Source organism: Lolium rigidum, chromosome 4, assembly GCF_022539505.1.
Source record: "Lolium rigidum isolate FL_2022 chromosome 4, APGP_CSIRO_Lrig_0.1, whole genome shotgun sequence".
In the NCBI taxonomy this organism is placed as follows: domain Eukaryota; kingdom Viridiplantae; phylum Streptophyta; class Magnoliopsida; order Poales; family Poaceae; genus Lolium; species Lolium rigidum.
In genome coordinates this window covers 256,507,968-256,523,695 of record NC_061511.1, presented here as the reverse complement: position 1 = coordinate 256,523,695, position 15,728 = coordinate 256,507,968, and the positions used below count along the sequence as shown (strand labels likewise).

At 48.0% G+C, this 15,728-nt stretch overlaps 1 protein-coding gene across 1 annotated transcript; it reads right to left on the bottom strand.

Annotated features, from left to right (window-relative positions):
• Nucleotides 1-11,153: 11,153 nt before the first annotated feature.
• Nucleotides 11,154-13,212, bottom strand: LOC124650311 (splicing factor 1-like). The gene is made up of 6 exons (XM_047189853.1): nucleotides 13,143-13,212; nucleotides 12,837-13,100; nucleotides 12,401-12,754; nucleotides 11,983-12,313; nucleotides 11,761-11,868; nucleotides 11,154-11,674 (listed from the first exon to the last, which is right to left on the bottom strand). Exons 2-6 carry the CDS (start codon nucleotides 13,032-13,034, stop codon nucleotides 11,568-11,570), a joined length of 1,098 nt encoding a protein of 365 aa, XP_047045809.1. The 5' UTR covers nucleotides 13,035-13,100; nucleotides 13,143-13,212; the 3' UTR covers nucleotides 11,154-11,567.
• Nucleotides 13,213-15,728: the final 2,516 nt, after the last annotated feature.

The following is a 15,728-nucleotide window of genomic DNA, read 5'->3' as shown; positions in this document are numbered from 1 at the left end:
AACCTTCCAGAAGACCGAAGAGCATACGAAGTGGGACCACGAGGTGGCCAAACCACATGGCGGCGCGGCCAAGGGGGCCCGCGCCGCCCCGTGGTGTGGGCCCCTCGTCGGCCCCCGACTCGCCCTTCCGCCTACTTAAAGCCTCCGTCACGAAACCCCGAGGCGAAAAACCACGATACGGAAAACCTTACCGAGACGCCGCCGCTGCCGATCCCATCTCGGGGGATTCGGAAATCTCCTCCGGCACCTCGCCGGGAGAGGGATTCATCTCCCGGAGGACTCTACACCGCCATGGTCGCCTCCGGAGTGATGAGTGAGTAGTTCACCCTCGGACTATGGGTCCATAGCGAGTAGCTAGATGGTTGTCTTCTCCTCATTGTGCTTCATTGTTGGATCTTGTGAGCTGCCTAACATGATCAAGATCATCTATCTGTAATACTCTATGTTGTGTTTGTCGGGATCTGATGGATAGAGAATACCATGTTATGTTAATTATTAAGTTATTGCATATGTGTTGTTTATGATCTTGCATGCTCTCCGTTACTAGTAGAGGCTCTGGCCAAGTTTTTGCTTTTAACTCCAACAGGGAGTATTTATGCTCGATAGTGGGTTCATGCCTGCATTGACACCTGGGACGATGTGACGAAAGTTCTAAGGTTGTGTTGTGCTCGTTGCCACTAGGGATAAAACATTGGCGCTATGTCCGAGGATGTAGTTGTTGATTACATTACGCACCATACTTAATGCAATTGTCTCGTTGCTTTGCAACTTAATACTCGGAAGGGGTTCGGACGATAACCCGAAGGTGGACTTTTTAGGCATAGATGCGGTTGGATGGCGGTCTATGTACTTTGTCGTAATGCCCAATTAAATCTCACTATACTTATCATGTCATGTATGTGCATTGTTATGCCCTCTCTATTTGTCAATTGCCCGACTGTAATTTGTTCACCCAACATGCTTTTATCTTATGGGAGAGACACCTCTAGTGAACTCGTGGACCCCGGTCCATTCTTTTAATACTGAAATACAAATCTGTCGCAATACTTGTTTTATCGTTTTCTCTCGCAAACAATCATCTTCCACACAATACGGTTAATCCTTTGTTACAGCAAGCCGGTGAGATTGACAACCTCACTTGTTTCGTTGGGGCAAAGTACTTTGGTTGTGTTGTGCGGGTTCCACGTTGGCGCCGGAATCTCCGGTGTTGCGCCGCACTACATCCCGCCGCCATCAACCTTCAACGTGCTTCTTGACTCCTACTGGTTCGATTAAACCTTGGTTTCTTACTGAGGGAAACTTGCCGCTGTGCGCATCACACCTTCCTCTTGGGGTTCCCAACGGACGTGTCAACTACACGCATCAGAGAGGACTGATTTAACCAAGGGGGTCGGGCGGCCGTCGTGACGTAGTTCCCATTCCAAGTAGGCAAGGCAGCCTCCCGCACCCAGCCCCCAACCCTAGCCTCCCGCACCCAGCCTCCCAAACCTCCCGCCGCCGCCGGTAGCGCCGCCGGGGAAAAGAAATCGGGGCGTGGCGGCGGCGGGGGCCTTCCCTCGTGACGCGTCGGGAACGGCGGCCAGGGAGTCTCTCACGCGGCGGCGGCCCTTCCGCCTCCCAGGGCGGCGGCGGTCGGACGAGGATGGAGGGGCGGCGACGGTCCTCCCGGGGACGATCTAGCTGCGGGCTGCGGACTCCCCGCCTCCCATCGGCGGCATGCTAGCGGTTGTGGCTGGTGGAGGCGGACAACGCCTTTTCCTCCGCCTCTCGCCGGTGAGGGGCGATGATCTTGGGCTTCTCCCGCGGTACGAGGACGCCCAGGGCAGCAGCCTTGGGTTCGGCGGTGGAGGTGACCCTCTTCTTCGCCGGAGAGGATCGGCCTGCGGTTGTTGGTGGTGGATCTTTTGATCTATCACCGCGTTCCGGCGGCGAGATGGAGGAGCTTGGAAGCCGGCGATGGTGTCGCCGGTGGAGGGTTGGAGTGGCCAGCCCAGGATGGTCGCCGACGTGGGGGTCCGACCCGAATAAAGGCGGCGGTCCTAGGGCCTCCCTTGCGTGAAGAGGAGGACCTACGGAGGCCTCGGACTCGTGATCCGGCCGGAGTGTTGAGTTCCGGAAGGCTCCGCCGGCGAATGTAACGATGCTTTTGCCCGCAGCTTGTCTGGATCGGAGGTATTCGGTCGTGCGCACCCATGTTTTTATTCCGACCGATTGGTTCTGGAGGGAGCAGCGCGAAGCTCTTTTTCTGTGTTGACATCAAGTGACTATGGATCCATGATGAAAGTCGGAAGAAGAGAAGTTCATGAAGGACGGAGGGGAGGACTAGCTAAGGGAGGTTCAAGTCTCTACGCTGTTGAGGGACTTGCTTGGTGTTCCGGGCTTCACAGCAGCGGTATGAAAGTGGGGCGACAACACAGGTGAAGTGCAGAGTCCTACCTTTCAGGGTGAAAACCCAAGGTCTGGCCTTAATTGGTTGTGCCCGGCAATGACCTTGGTGGAGGCATTGTTTTGAGAGCGGGGACTATCTTCGGGGTGAAAACCTAAGATCTTTGATCGGGCGACGATGGTGTTTGAGCACTTGTTCCCTTCTTGGAGGCGTCGTTTTTGGAGAGTCTGTAATTCAGGTGTTGTCTTGGCGGTGGATGTATTGCTGTTGTTAGGCCCGAGATACTGTAGCGGGACTTTTATTTCTTAGTTTTTTTTTTGCTGTGTGCATCCGTAGTGCCATTAGGGTGGTGCGTTGTTGCAGAGGCTGGGTGTAATTGGTATCTTCTTGATATTAATATATTCCCTTTATCGAAATAAAAGTAGGCAACCTACAGGCGCATTTATCCTCCAAATGTTGGATGTCCCTCCTCCTCAAGCATTTGACCGAAAGAGGTAGCCCAAGGAAGGGAAGTGGGAAAGATTCTGTTTTAGCCGGGATCTCATGAAGAATGTCATCAAGGTCTAGGTGGGCACACCTAATCGGCACAATCGAACTCTTAAGGAAATGCGTACAAAGGCCGGTAACCTCCCCGAAGTCATGTAGGATGCGAGCAAGGTTTTGTATATCTTCCTTGAAAGGGGCGACAAAAACCGCCGCATCATCCGCATATAAAGATGTGCGAAGAATGGTGCCTCTACCCCGCAACCTGTGTAAATGGCCAAGCGTCGACGCTCTTTCAAGGACTTGTGCAAGCGTGTCAATGGCGAGGACGAAGAGTAGCGGCGAAAGCGGGACCCCTTGGTGCAAACCGCGACCATGCCGAATGGGAAGGCCGGGCGCCCAATTGAGGAGTACCCACGAGGTCGCGGTAGTGAGAAGAGCCACAATCCGATTACTAAAGCGACTCGGGAATCCTCTTCTTTGTGGTAGATCAATGAGGTAGCCCAACGGATTGAGTCGAAAGCTTTACGAATGTCAAGCTTGAAGAGGAGCACCGATATCTTATTCTTGTGGCATCTAGTGGTCGAGAAAAACTTGGGGGGCTTACTGGCTAGCACATGCTGTGGTGTGCTATGCAGCCCGAGTTCAAGCCTCACCTAAAGTACCATGGCGGTTCCTCCCACCATTGGTCTCATAAATTTGAAGTCACTTGTTCGTACGAGAATAGGCCCAATAGTTACTTGTTTGTACGTACAATTTTCTCAATCCAAATAGAGTGGCACAGGATTTCCCCCTATGCCCATCCTGTTCAGGTTTTCCCGAGCACAGCAGGTTGCGGCCACTGCAGGGGGTCCTCGATCAAGTATAAGGTAGCAGTGTTAATTAACTGGTTGTCTTACTAGATCTCCCCCGCTGTTGGATCTCTTGCTGCTGCGTCCCGCGGCACAGCTATGCTATGCTACCTCGTCTCGGTCCCCCAGGCAACTCGGTTCGGCTGTGTGCCTGTGTGGTCTTTGGGAAGAAAAATGGCCACTGGATGGTCCAACAGCTAGCAACAGCTCAAACCGCTGGGCACGAGTAGTATGAACTGTCATGCCAAAGCCCAGATCCAGGCACAGCCAGACAGATACCTAGGAACCAATTTCTCTTTTCACTTTGTCGGCGCCCACCCTGGTGGCTGGTGCCATACATATTTTTCTCCGCTACACACATCACCATTCACCAACCAGAATATATACTTAACTGTATCATCATGCCAAAGATAGTAGTACTACTAGTACAAGTAGTGGTATAATGTAGGCTAAGTTAGGCGAGCTGATTACTAATTACGTGGGAAAAAACATGTGCAGAACTAGCACATCACGTCCTTGGACCTCATTGTACTGAAGAATCGATTGCCGCCAATGGACCAACATGCGATGCGCGGGTACAAAGCATGTTGAAGAAATAAGGATCATATGTCAGGTGGTTGTTTCATCTCGCTGGCGCTGGATGCACTCGTATAGCTTGCATGATACGTTGCCAAACGGCAGCTAATTATGCACAGCTTTCAGCAGCAGGTACCATCCTGATGTGGATTACTGAAAAGAATTTGAGACGGTTTGGTGGGTGAACGACAGCGGGCGCAAGAGCTACGTGCTAACAAAAAAGATGAAGATATCACCGTCGGCAGACGAACCCCTAGTGATTAATCGGCAGCGGGAAACGTCGGCCGGTCGCGAATGAAGTGCGCGCTGAGGCAAAGGGATTCCTTCAAGTGGGCGCAACCAGTGGTGAAGGTTGCTGTACAAATGGGGTCTAGGCAGGCCGATGATTTGTTTGTTGGGTTTAACAAGCTAAAAAATACTCCCACTTGCGCTGCATGATTTTCATCAGACTTTTGCTGCTTGCATGAGAAGAAGTTCACAAAGGCGATTTAAGAATTCGGAAGATTGCGAATGGCCACGTGACATCAGAGAAGAACAGGTAATGAGAGCCCAGTTGGCTATCGCCCAAAGGTCAAATTATATGTCATGTTGCGTAGTCTGGAAACATTTCAATATACGATGCTCCAAAGTGGGCGGTTCGTATAAGAAAAAGGATACCATACACCGAACGAGATGACCGAACAGCAGTCCTCGTCGTGCCGTTTGTGTAGAACTGTAGATGCAGCAATATATGATAATCTTGATTACTCGCTCACCTTGGCATCTTGGTCAACCGTAAAATAAGTTGTGGCTCTGGTGGAAAAATACGTGCAAGTACCGGCTCAGCATGTCATCTGCGTCAACTGTAATCTAGGTCGTCATTTGCGTTGAAAAATATTCCCTCCGTTTTATATGCAAGATGTACTATGGAGTATTTGTCTTTGAAGAGAAATCAAGAATATGGTGTGTTTTACATCGCACCACTCGTTTAGAAAAAAAAAATAGGTTTTTACATTTCCTTATCTTACGCAAACTCATCTATTTTTTCATTTCAATGAGCTAGACTTACTTCGCCCAAAACTGGTGCAAATTTTTCTCCACATAAGTTTTTTTTAATGTTCGTGTCAGAAATTATACACCCTATAGTGCGCGTAGTAACAACAAATACAACCCATTTATGTGCAAAAAAGAAAATACAATCCCGTTATAAGTAGTGATACCTTTCTATAGATACATGATGAGTGCATTTTAGGGGAATGGTGCTTTGGAACATGGGAGCATATGCTCCCTCTATTTTGAAATGCATCTTACATATATTTTGAATTTCAAAAAAACTGAAACCAAAAATTCGCATGTAAATTTTCTCGTGCTACACGCTCACAGAGATGTTTCATAAAAAAATCGACTTATCATGTGAAAGTATGTAAAACGACAAAACTCAGTGCTAAAAATAATGCTTTTCACAAGATAAGTTTTCTCTTTTTTATATAGACCACAAAAAATATTGGTTTTTCGTGAAATTTGACGAACGAACATATATTATGAAGATGTACATGTGAAATTTTTTGTTAAAATTTTTCAACATTTCAAAATATGATTTTTTGGTAGAGGGTGCATACGCACCCGCGAGCCAAAATGAATTTCCCTCTATGATACTATCACTATAGTGGGTGGTATTATAGAATAGTATCATAATCTTCTAAATTTATTGTTTTCTAGAATTTCAATACAAATATGTATACAAGATCTATCTAGCATTACATTTTCTCGTAACGTGCGCTATGATACAGTATCCACCTATACTCTAATTTTATCTCTCCTCATTAATTAGATGACACATCAATATTTTTATGAACCTAAGATGCATGATACTACCTAAGATACTAACACTATGGCCAACCTAAGACCTTAACTAGCTCCTCGTGATTGGATACTCTTATTTCGAAACTAGCTACAAGTGATTTGTGTACTTGCAGTCATCAATACATAAAGACTAAAGGGATAATTTAAATTTCTACATATCATGTTTTTCTATGCAAAGTGATCAGATTAAACGAAAATTCTGCATAATTAAATGGAACATCACATGTCGACTCAAAGACTAAGGGGCTTTAGGAGTCGAGGTTCTAGATATAAAGAGCAAGAGTTTACTGAAGAAGCAGGTTTTTTTATTATAAATAAGAAGGGAGTGTGGCAACTGCATAATAAAAATAACACCAAAATAAGACCGTGTCCACAGTGACACAAAAACCCAATGACTATCAATTGTGGAAGGGTCAAGTGAGAGCCAAAAGGAAGTTTTATTTGATAGAGGAACCTACACTACATGGAATGGTAGAAAACATGTTTTTGGGAGGACACATGGTTAGGAGAACTCATATTGGGTCAATTGTATCCATCCCTCTATACCATCGTGCCCTATTAGACTTTTTGGTTGCGGGTCCTGTGGATGGTTCATAAAAAAAACTTTAACCATACAAAAGTGGATTGCTGGTCCAGTTTGATACATCGTCTTATGATGGTTGACTTAACAAATGAAGCAGACAGATTGTGTGAAGACTTACTACCTCGGGATCATTTACGTTCAAATCTATATATGTGGACATGTTGATTGACATACAATTTTTTTAGAAAATGTATTTGGAAATTAAAGCGTACCTTTAGAGATTAGGATTTTTATGTCATTCCTCAATAATAAAGTAATTCTTAAAAAATATAACATCACAACACACAAATTGAGAACAAAACAAACTATTCAATCAAAAGAACTAATAGTAGCAGTTTCAAGCAGGGGTTGTAAGAAATGTGTTTTCCCTGATTTGGAGGAGTGTGTCAACCATGTATTTGAGTATTTCTAAATTGTCCCTTTATTTACGTTATTTAGAGTTTAGTTCATTTTACTTTTCACATATCCCATCAGCCATTGTTGTAAATATGTTAGAAACTTGGCTAAATGAGGTATAGAAAAATGCACATATTCAGATGGGGACATGTGCTTCAGATTATATGGAATTGAAGAAACGATATGGTTTTAAACAAAGGTGGACCTGATTGTTTTTAAAGCATATTTGTATGGCTAGCCGCTCTATGCGTAACTATAATTATTTTTTAGATGCATCTTCACCCCCTATAGACGACATCTCAATATTTCAATGTCAAAATGATCATCAAGTGGTACGCTCGGGTCGCACATTTTGCATATTATTCATGTGTGATGCAATATAAATTTTGATTTTTAGCTACCATAGCATGTACCTTGCCTTACACCTCTTACTTAGGCCAATTTATGTTTTTTGGGTACCTATACTGCATCTTATGTTTTTTGGGTACTAAGGTGATAACACAAAAATGTTAGTTTATAGATTGGCAAATCAATTTGTTTCCAATTATAAAAATTGGCCATTGAGTCATTTTTAATGAACTCGCATTTTTTTTTATAGAACTTTGCAGGAAACCTGTATTGTCGCCAAGCCTTATTATGTTCCATTTGAGAAATACCTCCTTCTCTGTGAAATCCGTTGTCAGAATGTTAGGGCTCCTTTGACTCATAGGATAGGAAAAATATAGGAATAGGAAAAGCATAGGATCGAGATGTCATGCCCATTTGAATCCTATGAAAATATGAAGTGTGTCTGATTCTAGCAAAGAAATCTTTCCGTGAGGTATGACATAATGTTTTTTTACCAATAAGATTTACAATACAAGATTCATATAGGATTAGTTTATATAGGATGTGTTCCTATGAATCAAACTACTTGTATAGGAAAATTTCTCATAGGATTTAAATCCTACACATTTCCTAAACAAAACATATGAATCAAAGAAGCCCTTAGTCTCTTCTGTAGACAGTTGTGCTACATTAGAATCATAATCTCCTTTTATGGTGAATTTTTTTTTGTCTGTGCACTAAACAATCTCGTATAATATTGCGCCCACCCACGGCCTCCATATTTGTGCCTTTCATGTCCAGTCTCAAAACAACCTATACCGACATGGCCACCATAATCAAAACCAACTACATCATACCCAACATTGTCAATGTTGTTCCCTCCACTCTAGCCACTAAAACCACTAGGTCGAACCTCTTGGTTGCCATGGAAATGGCATTCGCCACTGGCACCTCATGTCCCTCCACGTGGGTTAAGCATACCAATGGCGACAAGGAGACGTCGATTTTCTTAGCTAGTAGACCCATATACTCCAGGTGTGTGAAGGATCAACCGACTCTACCTCCGCACGCGAACCTAGGGTTTGCCTAAATCGACGATTGGCCTTAACCTCACTCGGGTATGTAGGACCCAAAGGTAGATCCTAGTCCTTTCATGTTGGGTTTGGGTGCTTGTTTAGCCAAAAACAATAACTCAAGTTTCTGAATTTGAAAATATGCGTATGTTCTTAGGCGCTTACCGAAGTGATCACCGTTGGAAATGAAGACAACGGTGTAGGCTTTGCCCAATGATCCAGCACCGGTAACCAGGAAAAGTCATGCCCACGACGGTCACCTCCTTGTCCCGATCCACCTCGTCGTCCCGCAAGAGGAGAATGAGAAATTGAACTCACGTGTGGATGAAGCTCCATTTTTTGCTCTCTCCTGCTCTATTCTTCTCCCCGCCATATTCTTCACACACAACGAAATCCTCGACAAGTCACAACCATGATCCAGTTGTTGAGTCTCGTAGAACACCCCCTCGAAGGCGGCCAACTTGCCAACAAGTACACTACACGTATGATCGAGCCTGCTTCGTCGTTGAGTTCCCCGGTCGGCGACGAGAGGAGCCAGTATCGGCATCTTTCTTGTCCCGACGGCTTCTCCGGGAGGGGCGGTCAGAGCCGGATCGAGTCGGTGGCAAAGTAGCCAATGCCTAACATGCAGCAATGTTGTTATGTGACTGCGTGTACTGGTGTTTTGTGCATTAGGTGGGGGCAGAAGGTCAACCAACGATATTAGTGATTTCAAGAAGTTGACTTTGGTTCTCCTAGGATTATCTATAATAACTCCTCTAAAAAAAGTCGATATACTCCACAGCTAGATCTGCAGATATTTGGTGGCGACGGGAAGTTGACTATGACAGAACATTAGACGTACGGAAGATGGTTATATAAAGGAGTTGTGGTATGTTGAAGCAGACCAAAAAATGGAAATGGTGGGTGTAGGACGAACTTTTTTTTTTTTGAATGTGGGTGTAGGACGAACTTGACCCCAAAAAAAAAGTAGTGATGGGACTCGAGGAGTTGAGGTGCAGCGGTGCAGCCCACCCACACCGCAGGTGGCCCTTCACCCTTCAACCTCATGGACCCAACGTGACGACCACATGGCCGCACGCGTCGCTCCAACCGGCAGTCAGTTGCGCGCAACGCACCCACCTTTCCACCGATCACGACGCCCCAGCTCCAACTCCACCGTGCATGTATGTTGTTCAGCCACAGCCGCACCACCACCACCACCGGCGGTTGATCGAGTTGGCACACCGCCCTCGTGCCTACCACCCAAACGCACCCTCGTCCAGCCGTACTGCGATGCGATCCATCCAGACCAGCCTACTCCAGCGGTGTGCGAACGTACGTACGAGTTGTATAATATTGGGCGTCGGGTACCGTGCACTTCACCCCAGCGGAAAAGCGACAGGATCATCGTAACAGGGCCCCATGCAGGCGAGGCGGGCCGACGGAACCCGAGGAGGGCCGCTTTCTCTTGGAAACACGCCTTTTCTCCGGCGACCGATGCGCGCCCCCAAAATTTAATAACAACGAAAGCCGCTCCAAATAGACACAGTGCACACGCCAGAGCCCAGAACTTTGACCGGTATGTTGCGCCAGCCGAGGAGGGACGACGCATGCCACCTGCGTCGTCTGAGAGGCCATCAGTGGCGGAGAGCTCTATCTCTAGCATGGGGATGATTAGGGCAGCGAGCGGCCGGCCGGAGCCACCCGTTCGACCGAGCAAGGCCAAAGATTACGAGAGGAGGCTTTCACAGCCGTCGGTATCAGGGCGGAGATGCAGATCCCGTCATGACCCACCGCCGGCCGCCCAGATTCTCATCCGCATCAGACAAACCCCTTCTTCTCACATGAAGTACTACCGCTGCTAGTACGCCAAAATCTCACGAAGCATAGAAGGGGAGAGCAGAGTTGATTAAGACATGACAAAGCATCATTAGGTGAGGAAAATTTCCCATCTCGGATTTCTTTAATTTCCGAAGAACAAAGCAGGGTACAATACTGCAACTGGCATACAGAATACTACCGATATAATACCGAGCCCAACTTTGCGGCTGAGCAACGAATGAAGCAACACTCCTCGCTCACATAAGAGCATGTCTAATAAGAGAGCCCACTGCCGGCTCTAAAACAATGCCATGTCACATAAAGTTAACATAAAGCCCACTCATATAATAGGCTAGCTATTAGATTGACTACTAGGTGGGCTCTAATCAAAAATTAATTCCTAACGCATGCGTGCTACTGGGCCTTGGCTGCATGCAAGCTGCTTTCCTCGTTGGCTGTGCTATCGCCGGGCGCTAGGTGAAGCACTCGCTCGCCTCTCTCTCCTCTTCTCTCTCTCTTCCACATCAGATTTTGAGGATATTTTAAGGCTTGTAGTCTGCTGACTCATCCTTATTATACTTGCTCTAATATGCTAGTGAGAAGGCAAGGAAAACAAAAGTTACCGCCCGGCCACCGCTAGATAGGAGTACATCAAGAATGAATAACAAATCATTTCTTTTCTTGTCATAAGCACCGAACACCCTTACTCATGGAGCCCACGGGAGGCTTCGCCTGCAAGCAAAAGGCTGCAAAAGCAGTGAGCTTAGCGAGAAACGTTAGCTGGATGTGCGCTGGTACTTCCTCGCAAAGCAAGCAGGTTGGATGCAAGGAGCAAAGAAAAAGGGTCTCTTTATTTCTGCTTCTGCAAGATTAGCCCAGTTCCACTCAACATTTATCTTCTTTCTTACTACAAACCGATTCAACATCTCTCTCAACTCCAAAAGTACCACTTATTATTTCTACGAACCAAACTAGCAGGACATGGATTTCTTCGTTCGTCATCCATGCCCCGCCGCTTCACCCAAAAAACAATGTATCACCAATCCAAAATGAGAACGCACCTAAAAATCCTGACGCTACACTACTGCTTAATCCTACTTATATTGCTAGTACTACGACCTAACACAACGTACCGGTACCGATTTTTATTGTTGAAATTATTATTAAACTAGACCAAGAGCAGATGCAGAGACGTTGCCGCTTCAACGGTGGCTCCTCCCTCCAACTGCTCCGGCCGGCGACTGGGTTCACGAGCTGTGGCAGAGCGCCTGGGAGGGTTGCGGCGGCGAGGAAGACTGCGCTGCCCGAAGCTTCTGGCTTGCGATCATGGCGTTGCTCCGACTAATCAAAGCATCTGCAAACGACAGAGCTCGCTATCAGCAAAAAGTAACAAGGTTTTAATTGAAAGTTCAGCTAGTTTCAGCATCTTCAGATGGCTACCGTGGTCGAGAACGAAGCCGCCGGGGTAGCGCGGCTGGGCGCCGAGGTCGTCGAGGTTGAGATTCAGGGCCTGCACGACACGGGCGGGGACAAGAACCGTCGAGCAGCCTGCAGTGACGCGAGAAACACCAAACACAAACGAATATTTAGCCACCAACGAACGCGGGTTCAACAAACAAAACGGCCAAAAACTAGGAAGTAGTAGAATCAGTAGGGACGCACTTGTCTTCTTCTTGGGCTCCGCGGGCGCGCCGGCCGGCCGCGGGAGGAAGACGCCGGTGCCGTTGCGCTCGCGCTTGGCGCCCGGCGGGGTGAGGAACACGGCGCGCATGCCGGCGCCGGCGGCGTGTGGGGGAGGTGGCGGCGCGCGCTGCAGCTGCGTCTTCAGGAGCGGTGGAAACGCCGCCGGGCTAAGGTCGATGGGCGCTGCGCCGCTGCCGCCGCCGCTTGGCCTTTTGACTGCGGCGTTGCGGCGCACGCCCCAGGCGGCGGCCGCGAAGAGCTGCCGCTCCCGCTGCTGCTTGAGGAGCTGCTGCTGTTTCAGGAGATGGAACTGCAGAAAAAGCGAATCAAAACGTAAATATTAAGGAACAAAGTTCTTCAGCCAGGAGCCCCGCAACCAGAAACAATGAATACGCACCCTGGCCGCCTGTATCTGGCGCTGCGTGATGAAGTGGGCGAACGGGTGGTAGTACGCGCCGCCGGCTGGTGCTGCCACGGGAGGAGGCGGTGAAGTGTTGCGCGGCGGCGGCGCGAAGCCAGCGTGGCCGTGGAAGCCGTACGGGTTACTCGGGACAGGGACTGTGTTGTTCACGCGCATGCGCGCCACCTCGCCGGCAGCCTCGTACAGGAGGTCCCACGGGTCGGTCGGCTTCTGCTCCAGCGGCGAGGACGGCGGGGAGTTGCCCTGCGACGCGCCGCCGTTGGGGCTCTCCTGGCCGGACTTGGGCAGGCCATACAGCGTGGATTTCGGGGACCCGGAACTCACCTCCTCCTGCGAAGCACGAACAAACACAGTCAGGACCTCTGACGGAGAAGTAACGAACTAAACCAACAAAAGGGACCAAGAAACGAACCTTGGGAGGCGGGACAGCGAGGCCACCGTCACCGAGGAGGCCGGCGAGGCGGCGGGAGAGGCCGGCCATGGAGTCCTCCTCGTCGCTCTCGCTGCGCGCGGCCACGGCCGCCTTCTCCTCCTCGGAGAAGAAGTCGTCGTCGAGGAACTCGTCGGGCAGCAGGAAGTCCTCGCCGCCGTCAGACCACTCCATCGTCATTTCCTCCACTTCCGATGATCCTCCGCCCTTCTTGATGACTCTCGGCCGGCAAAGGAGCAATGAAAGCGCCCAACGTACAAGGAGGAGGGCTGTGCTTATCGGAGGAAAGAGTATGCGCGAGGTGGGAGTCGTGGGACGGAGAAGGAGAGGAGGGGAATGTCGATGGGCTATCTATCGAGGGTCCAAATGCTGCTCGACCACGCTCCGCTGGGTTTATAAAAGAGAGGCCAGCGATGAGATTTGGGGGGAACGAATTCTTTTCCCTCATTTGGGAGTTTTGTTTTCCCACAAATCCTGCATTTCTGAGTGGAGTGACCTGTGACGGTGACCAGCTGAGCTGTTTGCGTGTGAACCGTAGTTCCCAAACTGTAAACTATCACCCAGTATTTCCTTCCATTTTTGCTGGAACGAACGAAGTGTGTGCTCCGACCCGTATTTCACCCTGTATTTTAATCACTAACCTATCCGTCCGTGTACTTCTACCTTATTTCTAACTCTAGTTATTCAAATTTGATCAGCTTTATAGACATCTGTTAGTATATAAAATATTTACAATACCAAATACTTATCGGGGCGTGATTGTTGCTCGCATAGGTTGTTTTCCTCCCGTCCGACTTAGCCCACCCGTTACCATAAGTGTGGATACTTGCATTTGCCAACTTCTACACTATGATTTGTTGCTAACAATTTCAGTCGGGGCTCGACGGAGAAACGAAAGCCCGTTCGATTAATAGGGTGTTTTAGAGTCTCCAGAAACTAAACATAGTGTTAGGTTATATGCATAACATGGAGGCGGGTTGGATCTCGGCCCTAGTCGATTGGAGGGCTCCGTTCCCTTGATTTTAGGGTTTTTTCGTTTGGTGGGGCGGCGCTCAGTGCTGACGGCGATATCTTCTCCAATATAGTCTCCCTTCTTCATCTTGACGACGACATCGAGAAGCTTGTGGCAGTGGTGTGGTTCTCGAGTACTTGTTCTCGATATGGTGATCTCTGAATCGCCAAGGAGGTTCGTCAACAGTTATTCCTTCTTCTATGTCTCCTGGATGAACGTGGTATCCTTGACCTGTCCGACGATTTCCCGTCCGTGGCCAATAAAGTCATGCCAATGCAGGGAAGGAGTGTTAGCCATGGGGTCGTCGACATGGTTTGCTCAAGAATACCGTTGTAACGTTCACTTTAACGTGGTTTGTACTGTTCTATGTTTTTTTAATGTCATTATTCTATTAAAAATATCAATTGCAACCTAGTTAGAACTGAAAAAACTCAGTTACAATCCAACTAACAACTCACGATGCAATCAACAGTTTAAAATTGACTTAGAACTAAATTAGTTGTAGTAAAGCCATTATTAAAAATAGCAGGAATGCATGATAAGAGCATATTGATGAGATGGTGTATGTGTAAAAAACCTGATATATACACTATTTGGGAGCAAAAAAATAGCTAGTTTAGATTGTGTAAGTGTAAGAAAAAGTGATCACAATTATACACGAGGAAACGGCTGAAAGTGCATGGAACCCTCATGTGTGGTTTTGGTAATTAATGATAATCCCAATGGACTAATGCTTGCATTGAGTTATATTTGTAGGAGTTGTTCATAGGCAATGGTTGAACCATATATTGGCTTCAAGGTTGCAATAAGAAGAAATTGATAAATAATATTAAGTGTCAAGTATGTCTTGAAGATGAAGATGAAGTGATCCCTCAAGTTTAACTTCAAGATATCAACATGATGAACAATGAAGAAATGAAGTGCAAGTTTAAGATAAGCCATCTCGAAGAGATCATTTGCTTGAAGCTTGACATCCATATGGTGATCATGGATATGTGAAGATGCGCCGAAGAAGAAGCTCTCTCATGGTGGATTATGGGGAGCAATCTGTAGGATAACGTTGCATAGAAAACAAAAAAATTCCTACCGCGAACACGCAATCCAAGCCAAGATGCAATCTAGAAGAGGGTAGCAACGAGGGGGTATCGAGTCTCACCCTTGAAGAGATTCCAAAGCCTACAAGATGAGGCTCTTGTTGCTGCGGTAGACGTTCACTTGCCGCTTGCAAAAGCGCGTAGAAGATCTTGATCACGATCGCTTCCGGCGCCACGAACGGGCGGCACCTCCGTACTCGGTCACACGTTCGGTTGTTGATGAAGACGACGTCCACCTCCCCGTTCCGGCGGGCAGCGGAAGTAGTAGCTCCTCTTGAATCCGACGGCACGACGGCGTGGTGTCGGTGGTGGTGGAGAAATCCGGCGGAGCTTCGCTTAAGCGTGCGGGATGTGGTGGAGGAGAGAGACCGCTAGGGTTTGGGGAGAGAGGGAGGTTGGGCGCCGGCCCTCTAAGGGGTGCGGCCAAGGCTGAGTCTTGAAGTGGTCAGCCCCCTCTCCTATGCCACTCATTATATAGGTGGAAGCACCAAGAGTTCTAGTCCAAGTCTTCGAATAAGACCCCAACACTAAAACCTCCCATATGTGGGAAACCTACTCAAGGAGGGAGTCCTACCCAAGGTAGGACTCCCACCTTTCCTTGAGGTGGGTTGGCCGGCCACCCTAGGGGAGTCCACCTTGGACTCCTCCCCTTTAGGGTTGGCTGGTCATGCAAGGTGGAGTCCCTCCGGGACTCTACTTTCCATGGTGATTTCTTCCGGACTTTTCTAGAACCTTCTAGAACCTGCCATAAATGCACAGGATCATTTC